The sequence below is a fragment of the Balaenoptera musculus genome, chromosome 1 (genome assembly GCF_009873245.2).
Source record: "Balaenoptera musculus isolate JJ_BM4_2016_0621 chromosome 1, mBalMus1.pri.v3, whole genome shotgun sequence".
Classification (NCBI taxonomy): domain Eukaryota; kingdom Metazoa; phylum Chordata; class Mammalia; order Artiodactyla; family Balaenopteridae; genus Balaenoptera; species Balaenoptera musculus.
Window position 1 is genome coordinate 81455667 of NC_045785.1, and position 17362 is coordinate 81473028.

At 36.9% G+C, this 17362-nt stretch overlaps 1 protein-coding gene across 11 annotated transcripts in view; it reads right to left on the reverse strand.

Moving 5' to 3' along the window:
• The window catches only part of EVI5 (ecotropic viral integration site 5), a 227345-nt gene that overhangs the window by 110816 nt on the left and 99167 nt on the right, over window positions 1-17362 (reverse strand). For all 11 annotated transcript variants that reach the window (XR_005019724.1, XM_036850975.1, XM_036850955.1 and 8 more), the window contains one exon: window positions 7001-7061. Coding sequence is in view for 10 of the 11 variants with exons in the window: in XM_036850975.1 (XP_036706870.1) it covers window positions 7001-7061 (61 nt within the window). In the remaining variant the exon portion in view is untranslated. The remainder of the gene's footprint in view (window positions 1-7000; window positions 7062-17362) is intronic.

Genomic DNA, 17362 nt, shown 5'->3' on the forward strand with positions numbered 1-17362 from the left:
TTTCCTCAACTAGAAAATTACACTAATAAAACCTACAATGATGCTGGAAGAATTCAACGAGATAGCACACTGCCTAATAAACACCAAATACTTGGTTAATGATAAGCATTGCTCATAATATTTTTAAAGTTAGTGCATGAATATAATTTTATTACTTTTGTCTATTTTTTAAAATAATTATTCTTTAGATTGTTTTTATACAACACGTAGTTATTTTCATCTCTCCCTTTATTCATCCTTTAAAAACACCCTTTGCAAAGTTTGTCGGTGCTTGTTAGGTTTTACGCTATTTTTCATTTAGGCTATTCTTAAATATGCTTTTTTTAAAAATTAGTTAATTAATTAAATTTTGGCTGCATTGGGCCTTCATTGCTGTGCGAGGGCTTTTCTCTCTAGTTGTGGTGAGTAGGGGCTACTCTTCACTGTGGTGCGTGGGCTTCTCATTAGGGTGGCTTCTCTTGTTGTGGAGCATGGGCTCTAGGCACACGGGCTTCAGTAGTTGTGGCACACAGGCTCAGTAGTTGTGGCTCGCAGGCTCTAGAGAGCAGGCTCAGTAGTTGTGCTGCATGGGCTTCGTTGCTCTGCAGCATGTGGGATTTTCCTGGACCAGGGCTTGAACCCGTGTCCCCTGCATTGGCAGGTGGATTCTTAACCACTGTGCCACCAGGTAAGTCCCAAATATGCTTTTATCTTTATTTCAAATGGAATTTCTTTTTTCCAAGATACTTTTGAAATGTTTATTGCTGCTATATAGGAAAGTTAATGACTAAAATCTACCACTTGACTGATTTCTCATTAATTTTTGAGTATCCTTACTTTTAATCACATTTCCTAGAACTAATTAAAAAGGTGTTTTCTAAACTTTAAAGTGAAAACCACAAAGAGAAAGAGCAACAGATACATACACTTAAAAAGAGAGACTTTTTTGACCTACCAAATTAGAAAAGAAAATGAGACTAAGAGTGAGAGCAAGAATGAAATACCTAATGTACACAAGGTATTAGTGAAATGGAAACGCTGCCAAGAACATATCCTGGAAATATTCTTTAGGAAATTTACTTAGTACATACTGAATGTCTTAAAAATACTAATACCCTATAATTCAGTAATTCAACTTTTTACAACTGACTATAGAAATAGAAGGTACCACAAAACTTTATATACAAAGATGTTAACATAAGCATTATTTTTTAATGATGAAAAACGAAACACAACCTAAATATGCCAAAATAGGGGAATCTCAGTTTCAAACAAACCACTCTGTTCTTTCCAACTTACTCATTTTATGAAGTAACCCAAACTCAATAATCCTCCTTCTCGTTGGGATAATCCATGGATCCTACCAACTTTTCACTGTCCCTCACTGCCTGATATCCTCTCTTCCCAAACAAAGTTTAATTTCCAATCATTGCAGACTTTCCCTTGCTTTTATCCCCCCTTTCCCTTTTCTTTAGTAGTGAGCATACTTGCCTGGGAAACCACTACTCTGGGTCAACACACCGACAACTCTTGAGTCTGCACCTCAGCCAGTAAATATGACCAAAGAAAAATAAAACCGTAAAGTTTATTTCAATTAACAATCACTAAATTCAGTTGGACTCTTAATGCATCCTAGCAATAACGTGTTTTCTTAGTCCATACCTTCTCCCACCTTCTTAGATCACTATTTCATACTTTCTCCTCTTTCTTCAACCAGCAACCCTCCACCCTACTGTCACTCTCAGATGATAATCCTGTTTCTGATTTCAGTGAAAAAATTGAAGCAATCACAATAGAACTTCACAACATCCTACAACCAACATCTTACCTACATTTTTGCCCATATATTTTACATTCTCTCTTGTTCTTTTTTTAAATAAATTTATTTATTTATTTATTTTTGGCTGCATTGGGTCTTCGTTGCTGCACGCGGGCTCTCTCTAGTTGCAGTGTGCTCATAAGATGTGGCTGTTTTGGTGTTGATTCTTTTTTTGAGCTGGGGCTACTCTTCATTGCAGTGCACAGGCTTCTCATTGCGGTGGCTTGTCTTGTTGTGGAGCATGGGCTCTAGGTGCGTGGGCTTCAGTAGTTGTGGCACGTGGGTTTCAGTAGTTGTGGCTCACTGGCTCTAGAGAGCAGGCTCAGTAGTTGTGGTGCATGGGCTTAGTTGCTCCATGGCATATGGGATCTTCCCAGACCAGGGCTCGAACCCGTGTTCCCTGCATTGGCAGGCGGATTCTTAACCACTGTGCCACCTGGGAAGTCCCCTTTCTTTAGCATTTGACACAGTAAATGGCTCTCTCTTTCTGAAACACTCTTTTCTCTTGGCTTCTAGGACATCATATTTCCCTGGTGTTCTCCTACTTTGCTGATTAGTTCTTGGTCTTCCTAACTTTTAAATGTTGGCTTACTCTCAGGCTTAATTCTCGTACTCTGCTGTTTAATCTACATCCATTCCCCAGGTAATCTCATCTACTCTCATGGCTTTTAATATGATCATATCAATAACTGTCAAATTTTTATTTCCAGCTTGTCCTCTCTTAACTCCAACTTTAAATACAGTTAAGTACCCTACATATGAACCTTCAAGTTGCGAACTTTCAAAGATTTGAACGTGTGTTCTTAAAACTGCACCTTGCCCTCCGTCTCCTATTGCTGACAATCCTTCAGCTCTACCATCTTCCACCTCCTCTCCCTCTTCCGGTCAGTAATTCGAAGCCAGCCCCTGTATGCTAGCTGTGGTACTGTACTACTGTACTTTTCAAGGTACAGTACTATAAGATTAAAAATGTTTATTTTTTTGTGTTTGTTTTTTTATGTATCATTTGTGTAAAAAGCATTATAAACCTATTACAGCACAGTACTATATAGCCGACTGTGTTAGTTGGGTACCTAGGCTAACTCTGTTGGACTTTACAAACAAACTGAACTTATGAACGCACTCTCTGAACAGAACTCGTTCATACACAGGGGACTTACTGTATTTCGAGGAGCTACTTGAACAGCTCCTGGGTATCTCATACTTAATATAACCAAAACTGGGGCTCTTGGTATTCCTCCTGTAGACTTTCCCATTGCAGGTACTGGGAACTGCATTTTTCTAACTGCTCAGGCCAAAGTCCTTGATTCCTGTCTCTCTGACACCTCCACAATCAGCTATACCTTTAAAACCTATTCAGAATCCAATCATTTCGTAACACTTCAGTCCAAGCGCCACCACCACCCCTTGCCTGCATTACTTCACCAGCTTTCTACTTAATATCCCTGCTTCTGCTCTTACCCCCTGCAATATACTCTCAACACAGCAGCCAGAAGATGCACTGAAAACTTAAGTCAGATCTTGTCCTTCTCTACTGAAAACCCCAGTGGCTCACCAGAGTAAAAGCTAAAGTCTTCACATGTTCAGCAACTCCCTACATTATCTGCGGTGTGCAACACCTTACCTCCTTTCACTTCCCTCATCTTCATGTCGTCCCATCACTACTCCTCATCAGCACGCTCCTGACCAGACCCTACTCTCCTTATATATCCAGCTCCCTCACTTCTTTCAGGTCTTTATTCAAAAGTAACCTGGTCAACTTCTCTAAACTTTTAATCCGAACACTATCATTTTATTTTCCCTTCCCTAAGATATTTTTTTCCTCTGTTTAACACTTATCACAATCTAAAGCACTGTACATTTTACTTATTGTCTGATTTCCATACTAGAATGTAAGTACCACAAGGGCAGGAATTGGTCTGTCTCATAAACACATCTCAAGTGCCTAGAACAGTGTTTGGGCATGTAGCAGGCACTGTAAATATCTGTTAAATGAATGACTTCTTAAATAAATTATGCTATTATATCCCCATTGGATTTTATTAAGTAGCTATTCATTTTTTTTTGCTATTCATTTTTTAATGAAAAGTTTGTAATGCCACAAAAAATGTGCATCCAAATCCTTCCTACATCACAATACGTTAAAGTTTCTCTTGCAAAGTGGTAGTGTGTATACACTGAAGAACATGTATGGGTCTCAGACTAACCCAAATCAGAGTTCAAACTCTTGACTTCTACCACTTTTTGTCAGTATGATCACTAGCTTATTATTTCAGCTTTCTGAACCTTAGTTTCTTCATAGAAAGATAAACAACCCTTTCATAAGGTTATTGGAAGAATAAAAGGAGATAATGTATGTAAATTATCCTTCATATATTAAGTGTTGAATAAATGTGTCAGTACTAGTACTTTATATTGATTGTTCAATATAATTCCTGGATGACTTAGATAATACTTGTCATGTTTTCTTTTTTTATGTTAGGTCGTGAAAACACAGATGTTTTTATATTACGCTCTAGTTTTCAGCATATCTGGAATATTCCATAATTTTTGAAATAAGAAAAAATATCCAAATTCTGACTAAAAACCAGTCAGAATTTCTAACTCCTCTTCACAGGGCTTAAATCTCTATACCTCAAAACACAAATTTAAACATAAATTCATATGTCTATCTTAAATAGAGTAGGGGATAAAGGCTCTTCTTTTTTAAAGATCTGTGGTTTATCCCAACATAAGCTAGAATTTTAATATTTCTTACCTCTTCCCCCTCAGGTGGAACATCAAGAGATTGGAAGAAGATACTGACAAAGGTGTTTCTATTAACAAAAAATCTCGCACAGTAAAATGTAAGATCTACCGTATGAAATCGTTATTATCAAAATCTTCCTGTAACACCTCAGAGAAGGAATGGAAAATACTTGAAAGTCACCATCTTGATCAGGGAGCTGACAGATATAATTCTTAGCGTAAAGGTCACTGACCCGAAGGTCAAACCTTAAACACATGTCACAGCATCAAAGGCTGATTTTTTACTTCTATATCAAAACATCACATAATTATGATCATACTATTTGTGTAAAGAACAGTGTAAGATTATCTCCCTGAAGGCTTTTGAGGAGAACCAAGGCAAGAAAGTACTAGTTTAACAGAATTCATTCCCTTGTAAAAGGGACTTTGGGGGAGGGGAAGGGAATGTGAATAAGGAAGTGACATTTCCCAATGAAGAGAGAGGCTCCATGTTACATGGCTAATTAATTGTAAATAAGGTGGTCTTCTGGTTGCGAATGAGATGAATTGCCAGGTCCAACTTAAAAATCAGACATATGCAAACATGAAGTTAAAAAAGTACAGTTACACAAAATTGGCTTTGCCCTTCAGAGGGCAGGAGGAATGAAGAAAGGAATGAAAATGGTACAAGAGTAAAAAAAGAACTATGTGGAAACAAGATTTTATAAAAGGAACTGTCTCTGAGATCAGCGTATTTATTTATCCAATGCACTCCACTAACTTTTTAAACATTTTTCCCCCAGATTCTTCTCTATAAACAACTTTGTGCCATCTGTTTTTGCCTAAAACATACTCAAAAGTATTTTATGAGGTATATGAACTATAACTTTCCCCAAAAATCAAAATTTGAAAAAAACTGCAAATATAGGCTAATGTCTGCTAGATCTTTTTGAAAAGGCCTTTTGCTATTCCTACATTCATGTGACTTAATTTTAAAAAAACTTCTTCAAGAGCAAGGATTGTTCATAGAACTGTTAATTTATTTTTTTGCAACTACAAGCATGATGAAATGAACAGGATGGCTTCCCCATCCTCAGATTCTTGATTTGCAGTTCCAAATATTCGTGGTATGCAATAACCCATACTCTCTCCCCACTCATCAGGATGATATACTTTTTACTTTCAGTAGGTTGAAGTGAAGGGTATGGATTTAATATTATCCTTACTCACGGAACCTAAAAGAAAAGCAAATGGTAGAGCAGCAGGTGGGTGACAGAACAAAAAAAAAAAAGAGGGAAAAACATCCACAGGGATCTTTTCCTTCTCTCCTCCTCTCTCTCTCTGAAAAATGTATAAGTATCTATTTCCAACAGATAGTGAGTAGGTGATAGAAACGGAAATAAAACATCTATAAAAGGGAGACAGAGTTGATGAGGGAAGAGACTGTCTCCCAGGAGGCTTCTGGGCAGGATTATGGTAAGAAAGAGTAGTAATTTAACAGAACCCATTCCCTAGTAAAAAGGCATGTGGGGTGTGAGTAATGAAGTGTTATTTTATAGCAAGGCTAAATTAATACACGGCTAGGGAACTGTAAATAAGATGGTCATCGAATGTCTTGCCAGGTTGAAGTAAAAAATCAGACACATCCAAATATACAGTTTTTTTTTTAAAGTGGAGTCATTCAATAGATTTGTTTTCTTTTTGTTTCTTTTTTTTTTTTTTTTCAGGCAGTTGGGGGGAAAATAAAAGGTAAGGAATTTGATCAGCCAGTCACTGAGTTCCTTCACTAACTCATGCTTCTATTCATTATCTCCATCCTGAAATATCAGCATAAATGCCAATTCAATTTTCCTTAACACCCAGCTCACACAATGTCAAAGATCCTCAACAATTTCTGGCCTACAGGGATACAAAGAATTTTAAGGTACACGTGGGAATTTACATGTCCTTCAAATTGAAAATCTACCTGTTTCTCTGAACAGTAATTCAGAAATAATCTTTGGTTAGCAATGAGAAAATTTAATTAGTCAAAGCTTTCTGCATCTCTAAGGCAGCCATAATTAGTTCTAATGCAATGATCTACTCTATTTGGTCTCCTTTATACTATACTGCTGTTAGTCTCAGCATGTTACAGATTATCTTCTCTATAACTTTTTAAAACATGCTTAAATGAAATGATAATTATCTTCCCCAAAGAAGTATTTTCTCCTGATGACCCACCAATAAATCCAGAAAAAGGGAGAAGCTGCTTTCTTTCACACTAGAACAAAAACGACTTCAGTCACATTATTCTGGTTTCTGAAATGTCTGTTTTTAACTATAATCTAGTGGGATGGTAAATTTATCAGTAAATAAATACAAACATCATTGCTAAATTTACGACAGGTAATAAATATATCAACATAACATCTATTGCCAAATAACTGACTTTAATGAATTTATGTTCAGTACTTTTAAAAGTCCTAAGATGCTTACTTTAATTTCAACTTGTTCTTCCATTTCTTTAGTTTTTATTGTAGTATATTCCTTTTCAAGCCTGAGAAAGAAAAAAAAAAAAAAAGTTAAAGGTATGCTTTCATTCCAAACTAGTTACGGAAATTAGAAAATTTAAAACTACATATTAACACAAAATACAATTTTGCTATGTTCCCCCAACTTATGACTTGAGATACTTGAAATCAGAAAAATCATCTCAATAGTTATACAGGTTATCATGAAAAAAAAATTACTTCAAAAATAACAAATATAAGAACCACACAAAAGTAAACTTTAGAAAGTAAAATGCTATAAAGCACCAGAGAACTGAGTTTAGAGATTCTATTCAGCCCTTAACTTACAGAAGAAGCACAAACCCCTCCTTCTCAAATTAAAATACACTGATAAAGTTCAACTGGATCTTAACTAAACTTGACTAGAAATTTCTAAGGGGAGAAAAGGAACAACTCTTCCTAACAAAAAAATTCCAGTTAATAAACGTAGAAAGAATGAGGCAAATATAAAAATCACCATTAGAACTCCACAATAAATAACTGCCATAGGCAAGAAAAATGAATGAATGTTAAAATTAGTGGGTAAGGGCTTCCCTGGTGGCGCAGTGGTTGAGAATCTGCCTGCCAATGCAGGGGACACGGGTTCGAGCCCTGGTCTGGGAAGATCCCACATGCCACGGAGCAACTAGGCCCGTGAGCCACAACTACTGAGCCTGCGCGTCTGGAGCCCGTGCTCCGCAACAAGAGAGGCCGCGATAGTGAGAGGTCCGCGCACCGCGATGAAGAATGGCACCCGCTTGCCGCAACTGGAGAAAGCCCTCGCACAGAAACGAAGACCCAACACAGCTAAAAATAAATAAATAAATAAATAAATTAAAAAAAAAAAAAATTAGTGGGTAAAAGTTTAAGCACAGTCTCAAAGTATCTCTCCCCAAATATTTACTAATTACAAAGGAAAAAATAGTAAATTTATAGTACAGGATCTTAGCAGACAGCATCTGAGCCAAATGATGAAGGTTAACATCACCGGTAATGCCTATTGACATGACACACCCCCTGTTAAAATGTGCTGAGAAAGGCACCTCACCTCTGTGGTATCTTACCAATAATGCATATCCTCAATCTAATCAAGAGAAATCATCAAACCCCAATTGAAGGACATTCTAAAAAATATTTGACCAGCTTGCATCAGAAGTGCCAAGGTCAGAAAAGACAAGAAAAGACTGAACAACTGTCATGGACTGTAGGAGAGTAAGAAATAACAAATGCAATGTACTATTTTTGCAACTCTACTATAAACACAAAATTATCTTAAAAAATTATCGGCCATCCAAAAATTAGTTCTACCAAATTACTTTTTTTTTTTTTTTTTCTTTCATAATTAAAATTTTAATAAGAAATACATGCATAAGCTTCAAAAATAATGATATAAAAAAGAATACATTGAGCAATCCTCCTCGATCCCACTCCCACTTTCTTTTTTTTTTTTTTCTTTAGACATCTTTATTGAAGTATAATTGCCTTACAATAGTGTGTTAGCTTCTGCTTTATAACAAAGTGAATCAGTTATACATATACAATAGGTTCCCATTTCTCTTCCCTCTTGCATCTCCCTCCCTCCCACCCTCCCCATCCCACCCCTCTAGGTGGTCACAAAGCACCGAGCTGATCTCCCTGTGCTATGCGGCTGCTTCCCACTAGCTATCTATTTTACATTTGGTAGTGTATATATGTCCATGACACTCTCTTACCCTGTCCCATCTCACCCCACCCCCTCCCCATATCCTCAAGTCCATTCTCTAGTAGGTCTGTGTCTTTATTCCTGTCTTGCCACTAGGTTCTTCATGGCCTTTTTTTTTTTTTTTTCCTTAGATTCCGTATATATGTGTTAGCATACTGTATTTGTTTTTCTCTTTCTGACTTACTTCACTCTGTATGACAGACTCTAACTCCATCCACCTCATTACAAATACCTCCATTTCATTTCTTTTTATGGCTGAGTAATATTCCATTGTATATATGTGCCACATCTTCTTTATCCATTCATCTGTCGATGGACATTTAGGTTGATTCCATGTCCTGGCTATTGTAAATAGAGCTGCAATGAACATTGTGGTACATGACACTTTTTGACCTATGGTTTTCTCAGGGTATATACCCAGTAGTGGGATTGCTGGGTCGTATGGTAGTTCTATTTGTAGTTTTTTAAGGAACCTCCATACTGTTCTCCATAGTGGCTGTATCAATTTACATTCCCACCAACAGTGCAAGAGTGTTCCCTTTCCTCCACACCCTCTCCAGCATTTATTGTTTCTAGATTTTTTGATGATGGCCATTCTGACCGGTGTGAGATGATATCTCATTGTAGTTTTGATTTGCATTTCTCTAATGATTAATGATGTTGAGCATTCTTTCATGTGTCTGTAGGCCATCTGTATATCTTCTTTGGAGAAATGTCTATTTAGGTCTTCTGCCCATTTTTGGATTGGGTTGTTCGTTTTTTTGTTATTGAGCTGCATGAGCTGCTTGTAAATCTTGGAGATTAATCCTTTGTCAGTTGCTTCATTTGCAAATATTTTCTCCCATTCTGATGGTTGTCTTTTGGTCTTGTTTATGGTTTCCTTTGCTGTGCAAAAGCTTTTAAGTTTCATTAGGTCCCATTTGTTTATTTGTGTTCTTATTTCCATTTCTCTGGGAGCTGGGTCAAAAAGAATCTTGCTGTGGTGTCAAATTACTTTTATATCTTACTCTCAATCAAAAATGTTAATAACAAGTTAAACCCTCCAAATAATAACCAGGCCCCACATAACTTATAGCTTCCTTTAAAAATCAAGTTCTCCCTCAAAGGACAAGAATCTATTATTTACTATGTATAATTTCATTTATCTCACAGAACATTTTTTTACTGTGGTAAAATACACATAACAAACTTTACCATCTTAACTATTTTTAAATGTACAATTCAGTGGTATTAAATACATTTATAATGTTGTGCAGCCATCACCACCATCATGTCCACAGCTTTTTTCATCTTATAAAACTGAAACACTGTACCTATGAAACAATAACACCCCATTTCCCCCTCTCACCAGGCCCTGGCTACAACCATTTTACATTCTGTCTATGTGAGTCTGACAACACTAAGTATCTCATATAAGTGGAATCATACAGTATTTGTCCTATTGTGACTGGCTTATTTCACTTAGCATAATGTCCCCATAGTTCACCCATATTATACCATACATTGAGCGTCTCTTTATGTGCTAATTGACCATTTATATCTCTTCTTTGGAGAAATGTCTATTCAAATTCATTGTCCATTTTTTAATCCAGCTGTTTAGTTTTTGGCTGTTGAGTTTTAAGAGTTCTGTATATATTCTAGATATTAATGTTTTATCAGATATGTGATTTGCAAACATTTTCTCCCATTCTGTGGGTTGCCTTTTTCTGTTGAGTGTCTTAGAATACACAAAAATTTTCTCAAAGTACAGTAAAATTTTATTTTTAAATTTTATGAGCCTCTAATGGATAGAACATTTCTGAATTTTTTATTTTTATTTTTTCTTCCAGTTTTATTGAGATATAACTGACATACAGTGTCGTATAAGTTTAAGGTGTGCAGCATAATGATTTGACTTATATACATCATGAATTATTACCACAATAAGTTTAGTGAACATCCATTACCACATATAGATTAAAAATTTTTATTTATTTATTTATTTACTTCATTTATTTTTGGCTGCGTTGGGTCTTCCTTGCTGCCTGCGTACTTTCTCTAGTTGCAGCAAGCGGGGACTACTCTTCGTTACGGTGTGTGGGCTTCTCATTGTGTTGGCTTTTCTTGTTGCGAAGCACAGGCTCTAGGCACGCAGGCTTCCGTAGTTGTGACTCGCAGGCTCTAGAGCGCAGGGTCAGTAGTTGTGGCGCATGGGCTTCGTTGCTCTGTGGCATGTGGGAACTTCGCGGACCAGGGCTTGAACGCTTGTCCCCTGCACTGGCAGGCGGATTCTTAACCAGCGCTCCACCAGGGAAGCCCTAACCTGTTACATTTTTAAATTAAAGTTGTTCCGCTCTAGGGCTTAAAATAGAAAAAGAAAATTTTTTTCCTTGTGATGGGAACTCAGAATTTACTCTCTTAACAACCTTCATATATAATGTACAGCAGTGTTATCTATCTTTATCATGTTATACATTACACCCCCAGTATTTATTTATCTAAAAACTGGAAGTTTGTGCCTTTTGACTGCCTTTATCAATTCCCCCTCTCTTGGCCCCCATCTCTAGTAACAACAAATCTGATCTCTTTTTCTATGAGCTTATTTGTTTCTGAAATATAACTGACCTACAACACTATGTTAGTTCCCGGTACACAACATAGTGACTTGACATTTCTATACATTTCAAAAGGATCACCTAACAAAGCTATTACATAACTACTGACCATAGTCTCCACACTGTACATTTCACACTGAGGACTCATTTTGTAACTGAAAGTTTTTACCTCTTAATATCCAAATTTTAAATTTTTCATGAACTTTAGTTTGTCTATTTTTTCTTTTGTTGTCTGTGCCGTTGGTGTCATATGCAAGATATCATTGCCAAATCCAATGTCATGAAGCTTTTGCCCTATGTTTTCATCTAAGAGTTTTAGTTTTAGTTCTTATATTTAGATCTTTGATCCATTTTGACTTAAATTTTGCATATGGTGTTAGGTGAGGGTCCAACTTCATATTTTCGCATGTGGATATCCGGTTTTCTCTGTACCATTTGTTGAAAGACAGTCCTTTCCATATTGAATGGCTTCAGCATCCTTGACAAAAATCATTTGATCATGTATGTAAGGGCTTACTTCTATCTTTATTCCAGTGCCAACCTGTTTTGATTACTGTAGCTTTGCAGTAAGTTTAGAAATCAGGATGTGTGAGTCCTCCAGTTTGTTGATCTTGTTCAAGATTATTTTGGCTATTTGGGGTCCTTTAAGGTCCCATATGAATTTTAGAATGGGGTTTTCTATCTGCAAAAAAGATGTCATCAGTATTTTGATAAGGACTGCACTGAATCTGTAGATCTTTTTGGGTAGTATTGACATCTTAACAAGATTAAGTCTTCCAATCCTTGAACATGGGATGTGTTTCCATTTGTTTATATCTTTAATTTCTTGCAGTAATGTTTTGACGTTTTCATTGTACAAGTCTTTCGCCTCCTTGGTTAAGTTAATTCCTAAGTATTTCTTTTGATGCTACTGAAAAATAAAACTTCTTCACTGATCCATTGGTTGTTCAAGAGTGTGTTGTTTAATTTCAAAAAAATTGCTGTTTCTGGTTTTACTTCTGTTATTGATATCTAACTTCAACTTGTTACAGCTGGAGAAGATATTTTGTACATCTCTTAAAATCTACTGAGACTTAACAGTGTTGTTGTTATTGGGTAGAGTGTTCTGTGTATCTCTATTAGATAGTTGGTTTATTGTGTTGAGTCCTCTATTTCCTTACTTATATTCTCTCTGGCTGTTCTATCCATTACTGAGAGTGGGATATTGAAGTCTCCAACTACTACTGTAGAACTGTCCATTTCTCACTTCAATTCTGTCCATTTTTGCTTCACATATTTTGATAGTCTGTCATCGGCGTATAAATGTTTATAATTGTTACACCTATTGCTATATTGAACCTTTCATTAATATATATTACCTGTCTTTGTCTCTTGGAAACTTTTAAAATTAAAGTCTGTTTTGTCTGATATTACTATAGCTACCTCTGTTCTCTTTTGTTTACTATTTGCATGGAATATCTTTTCCCAACCTTTTGCTTTCAATCTATTTGCATCTTTGGATCTAAAATGAGTCACCTGTAGATAACATATAGTTGGATCATGTGGTTTTCCCCATTCTGCCAATCTATGTCTTTTGGAGAGTTTAATTCATTTACTTTTAAATAAGTACTGATAAGGAAGGACTTACTGTCATTTTGCTATTTGTTTTCTATATGCCTTGTAGCTTTTTTTGTCCCTCATTTCCTGCATTATTGTTGTCTTTAGTGTTTAGTTGGTTTTTTTGTAGTGAAATGCTTAAATTCCTTTCTAATTTCCTATTGTGTATATTCCATTGTTATTTTCTTTGTGGTTCCATGGAGATTATATTAACATTCTAAAGTTATAATACTCTAATTTGAATTTATAGCAGCTTAACTTCAATAATATACAAGAACTCTGCTCTTTTATAGCTTCTTTCCCACCGCTTTTGGTTACTGGTCACGAAAACATGTATTTATACATTGTGTGCCCCAAAACACAAACTAATGATTCTTTTAAATCTATTAGTCTCCTAAATAATGTAGAAAACAAGACTTGGAGATACAAACAAAAATTACAATACTAGTAGCTTTTAGACTAATAATTGCTTTTTTTAAAAATGTATTAATTTATTAAATCATGTAGAAAACAAAAAGTGGAGTTACAATCCACTGTTATGATAATAATAGCTTTCATAATTGCCCATGTGTTTGCCTTAATTAAGACCTTCATTTTGTGATGTGACTTTGAGTTACTGTTTCGTGAGTGTCCTTTCATTTCACCCTGCAGGAATGAGTATTTCCTGAAGGGCAGATCTAGTGATAACGAGCTTAGCCTTCATTCACCTGGGAATGTCTCGATTTTTCCCTCACTTTTGAAAGACAGTTTTGCCAGATACAGGATTCCTGACTGTTTTTCCTTTTAGCACTTTGGATATGAAGGCCCACTTGTCTTCTGGCCTCCAAAGTGTCTGATAAGAAGTATGTTTATAATCTTATTGAGAATCCCTTGTACATAATGATTGGCTTCTCTTTTGCTGCCTTCAAGATTTGCTCTCTCTTTGCCTTTTTCAAGTCTGATTATAATGTGTCTTGGCGTGGGGTCTTTTTCACATCACTTTACTTGGAGTTCAATGAGCTTCTTAAATGTTTATATTCATGTCTTTCAACAAATTTGTTAAGTTTTCAGCCATTATTTCTTCAAACATTCTCTCCCTCCACCCCACCTTCTCAGATTCCCACAATGTGTATGTTGGTCCACTTGATGGTATCCCGCAGGTCCCTTAGGCTCTGTTCACTTTTCTTGGGTCCTTTTTGTTGTTGCTGTTCCTCAAACTCAGTTATTTCCAGTATCCTATCTTCAGGTTCACTTATTCTTCTACCTGCTCAAATCTGCCTTTCAATCACTCTAGTGAACTTTTCATTTCAGTTATTGTACTTTTCAGATCCAGAATTTCTTTTTGGTTTGTTTTTAGATTTTCTATCCCTTTACTGATATTTCCATTGTGTTCATACATCTTTTTTACTTTTCCCACATCTTCCTTTATTTCTTTGAGCATCTTTTAAAGTCTCTACCAAATCTGCCATGAAGTCTCCTTCAGATACAGTTTATTTTTTTCCTTTGAATGGGTCATATTTTCCTGGTTCTTTACATGCCTTGATTTTTTTGTTGTTGAAAACTAGACATTTGAATCTAGTAATGTGGTAACTCTGAAAATCAGATTCTCCCCCTCCCCAGGATTTGCTGGGGGATTTTTTGTTATTGTTTTTGTCTTTTTGATTGTTATAGGCTGTCTCTGTGTTGATGACCAACCTGAGCTGTAAACTTATGGTATCCGCAGGTCTTTTCTGAGCCTCTCCCTTGGGCATGCACAGTAACGTTTTAATTTTCTCCATATATGCAGTTGTTTTTGAACGTGCTAGTCTTTTGTGTCTGGCTCCCAAAAGGGGAAAAAGAAAAAAATGAAGGGGAGAAAAGGGCACAAGCCCTTTAAATCTCTTGGCAGTCTCTTCAGCCAGAGGAAGAGGTGCAACAACAGTGGAGAGAGGTGCAACATCAATGGGGAGATGTGCAACAACAACTTCTTTGCACCTGTCCGATCATAAACAGTGATCAGGAATCAGAGCACAGATCCCCAATATGTGGAGGACACCGTCTTTTTTGCCCACCCTGACTCCCACAAGCTGCATGCAGGCTGTTCCAGGAATACAAGCACAGCTGCCTGTCAGTGGCTAAGGGGTAGAGAATGGGTAATGTGCTAAGACCTGAACTGATCAAATTAACTGCAATTTACCATGCCTACCCCTAGAAGTTACAAGTCTTCAATAGACTTCAGAGTTCCAAAATAGTTAACATCAGACAGATTCTGGCAGTGCCAACTATTGTCTAGGTGGCAGACAGATTCCTGGTGCTTCCTACTCTGCCATCTTTTCACAATCTTCTGTCCACAGTGACTATGTAATATGCCAATTTTGAGACTTAGAAAGAAGGAGAAACTTGCCTAAGGTCACACCCTTAACTGCTACACTGCTATGTCTCTTACTTTGGTATGTCTAAAAGAATACAGGATATCCAAAAAATTTTGATTCTAAAAAGGTGCAAAACATTTTGAACAATGGCTGCACTGTTGAAATAACTTTATAGCCTTCACGAATGACTACTGTGAAGTAGATATTTTGTAATATATTGTGATAAATGTCATCATTACTCATTCACAAACCTACAACAAAACACTACGCGTTATCACTTAATCCTTGTTTCCCAATTCAGTCACCAAGCATGTTCAATTCAACCACCTTAACACTGCTCTAAAATTCAGTATTACTTTTTCATCTGCATTGATCATTTTTTAAAATAAACTTTATTTTTTAGAACGGTTTTAGATTTACAAAATAATTAGAAGAGTACAGAGTTTCTATAGACCCCATCCCCAGTTTCTCCTAGGTTTACATCTTACATTAGTATAGTACATTTATGACAGTTAATGAACCAATATTAATACATTATTAACAACTAAAGTCCATACTTTACTCAGGTTTCCAAAATTTTTGGCTAATGTCCTTTTTCTACTCTAGGATCCCATCCAGGATACCACACTACATTTAGCTGTCACGTCTTCTTAAAGTCCCATGGTTAGGACAGTTTCTCAGACTTTCCATGTTTTTGATGACCCTGACACTTTGAGGAGTACTGGTCATCAGGTATTCTGTAGTATGTCCCTCAACTGGGATTTGTCTCATGCTTTGCTCATGATTATACTGGTATTATGGGTTTTGGGGGAGGAAGACCACAGAGGTAAGTCCCATTTTCATCACATCACATCAAAGGTATAAACTATCAACAGGATACCACTGTTGATGTTGACCTTGATCACCTGGCTGAGGTGTGATCAGGTTTCTGCAAACCTACTTCCAAGTAGCTGCAAAGCTCCCTCGTTCTCCCTTCACTGGTAGTATTTTTAGGCCTTTGTTATGGCTTATCTAAATTACTAGAGGAATCTTTAATTGTTCTTGCTACTTGTCAGTTTCTTAACTCAATCTTTTCTAAACACTATTACCAGAGTGGTATTTTTTGGGGACTTCCCTGGTGGCACAGTAGTTAAGAATCGGCCTGTCAATGCAGGCAACATGGGTTCGAGCTCTGGTCCGGGAAGATCCCACATGCCATGGAGCAACTAAGCCCACGTGCCACAACTACTGAGCCTGCGCTCTAGAGCTTGCGAGCCACAACTACTGAGCCCACGTGCTACAACTACTGAAGCCTGTGCACCTAGAGCCTGTGCTCCACAACAAGAGAAGCCACCGCAATGAGAAGCCCGCACACCGCAACAAAGAGTAGCCCCCACTTGCCTCAACTAGAGAAAGCCTGCACACAGCAACGAGGACCCAATGCAGCCAAATTAAATAAATAAATAAATACATACATTTATTTATTTTAAAGAATAATAATTTTAAAAAATAAAAATAAAAATGTTGATTTGGATCATGTCATTCCCAGAGTTAAAATGATTAGGTGGCTAGGGCTTCCCTGGTGGCGCAGTGGTTGAGAATCTGCCTTCCAATGCAGGGGATACGGGTTCGAGCCCTGGTCCGGGAAGATCCCACATGCCACGGAGCAACTAGGCCCGTGAGCCACAACTACTGAGCCTGCGCGTCTGGAGCCTGTGCCCCGCAACAACAGAGGCCGCGACAGTGAAAGGCCCGCGCACCGCGATGAAGAGTGGCCCCCGCTTGCCGCAACTAGAGAAAGCCCTCGCACAGAAACAAAGACCCAACACAGCCAAAAATAAATAAATAAATAAAATAAAACAAAAAAAATACTATACTCTTAAAAAAAAAAACTATATTAAAAAAAAAAGATTAGGTGGCTATCCATTACCTTCAGACTACATTTCAAAGGCTTACCAAAAGTAATCAAGGCTCTTTGGAGAAATGCCTTTTTCCTGTGTAGAAGGAAGTAAGGTACAAGATGAATCTGGAATATTTTGTTGCCCTAAAAGTAAGGGAATTCTCAAAGAATCATGGGAACTTGTCAAAAAGACATGGCAGCCAGCTTG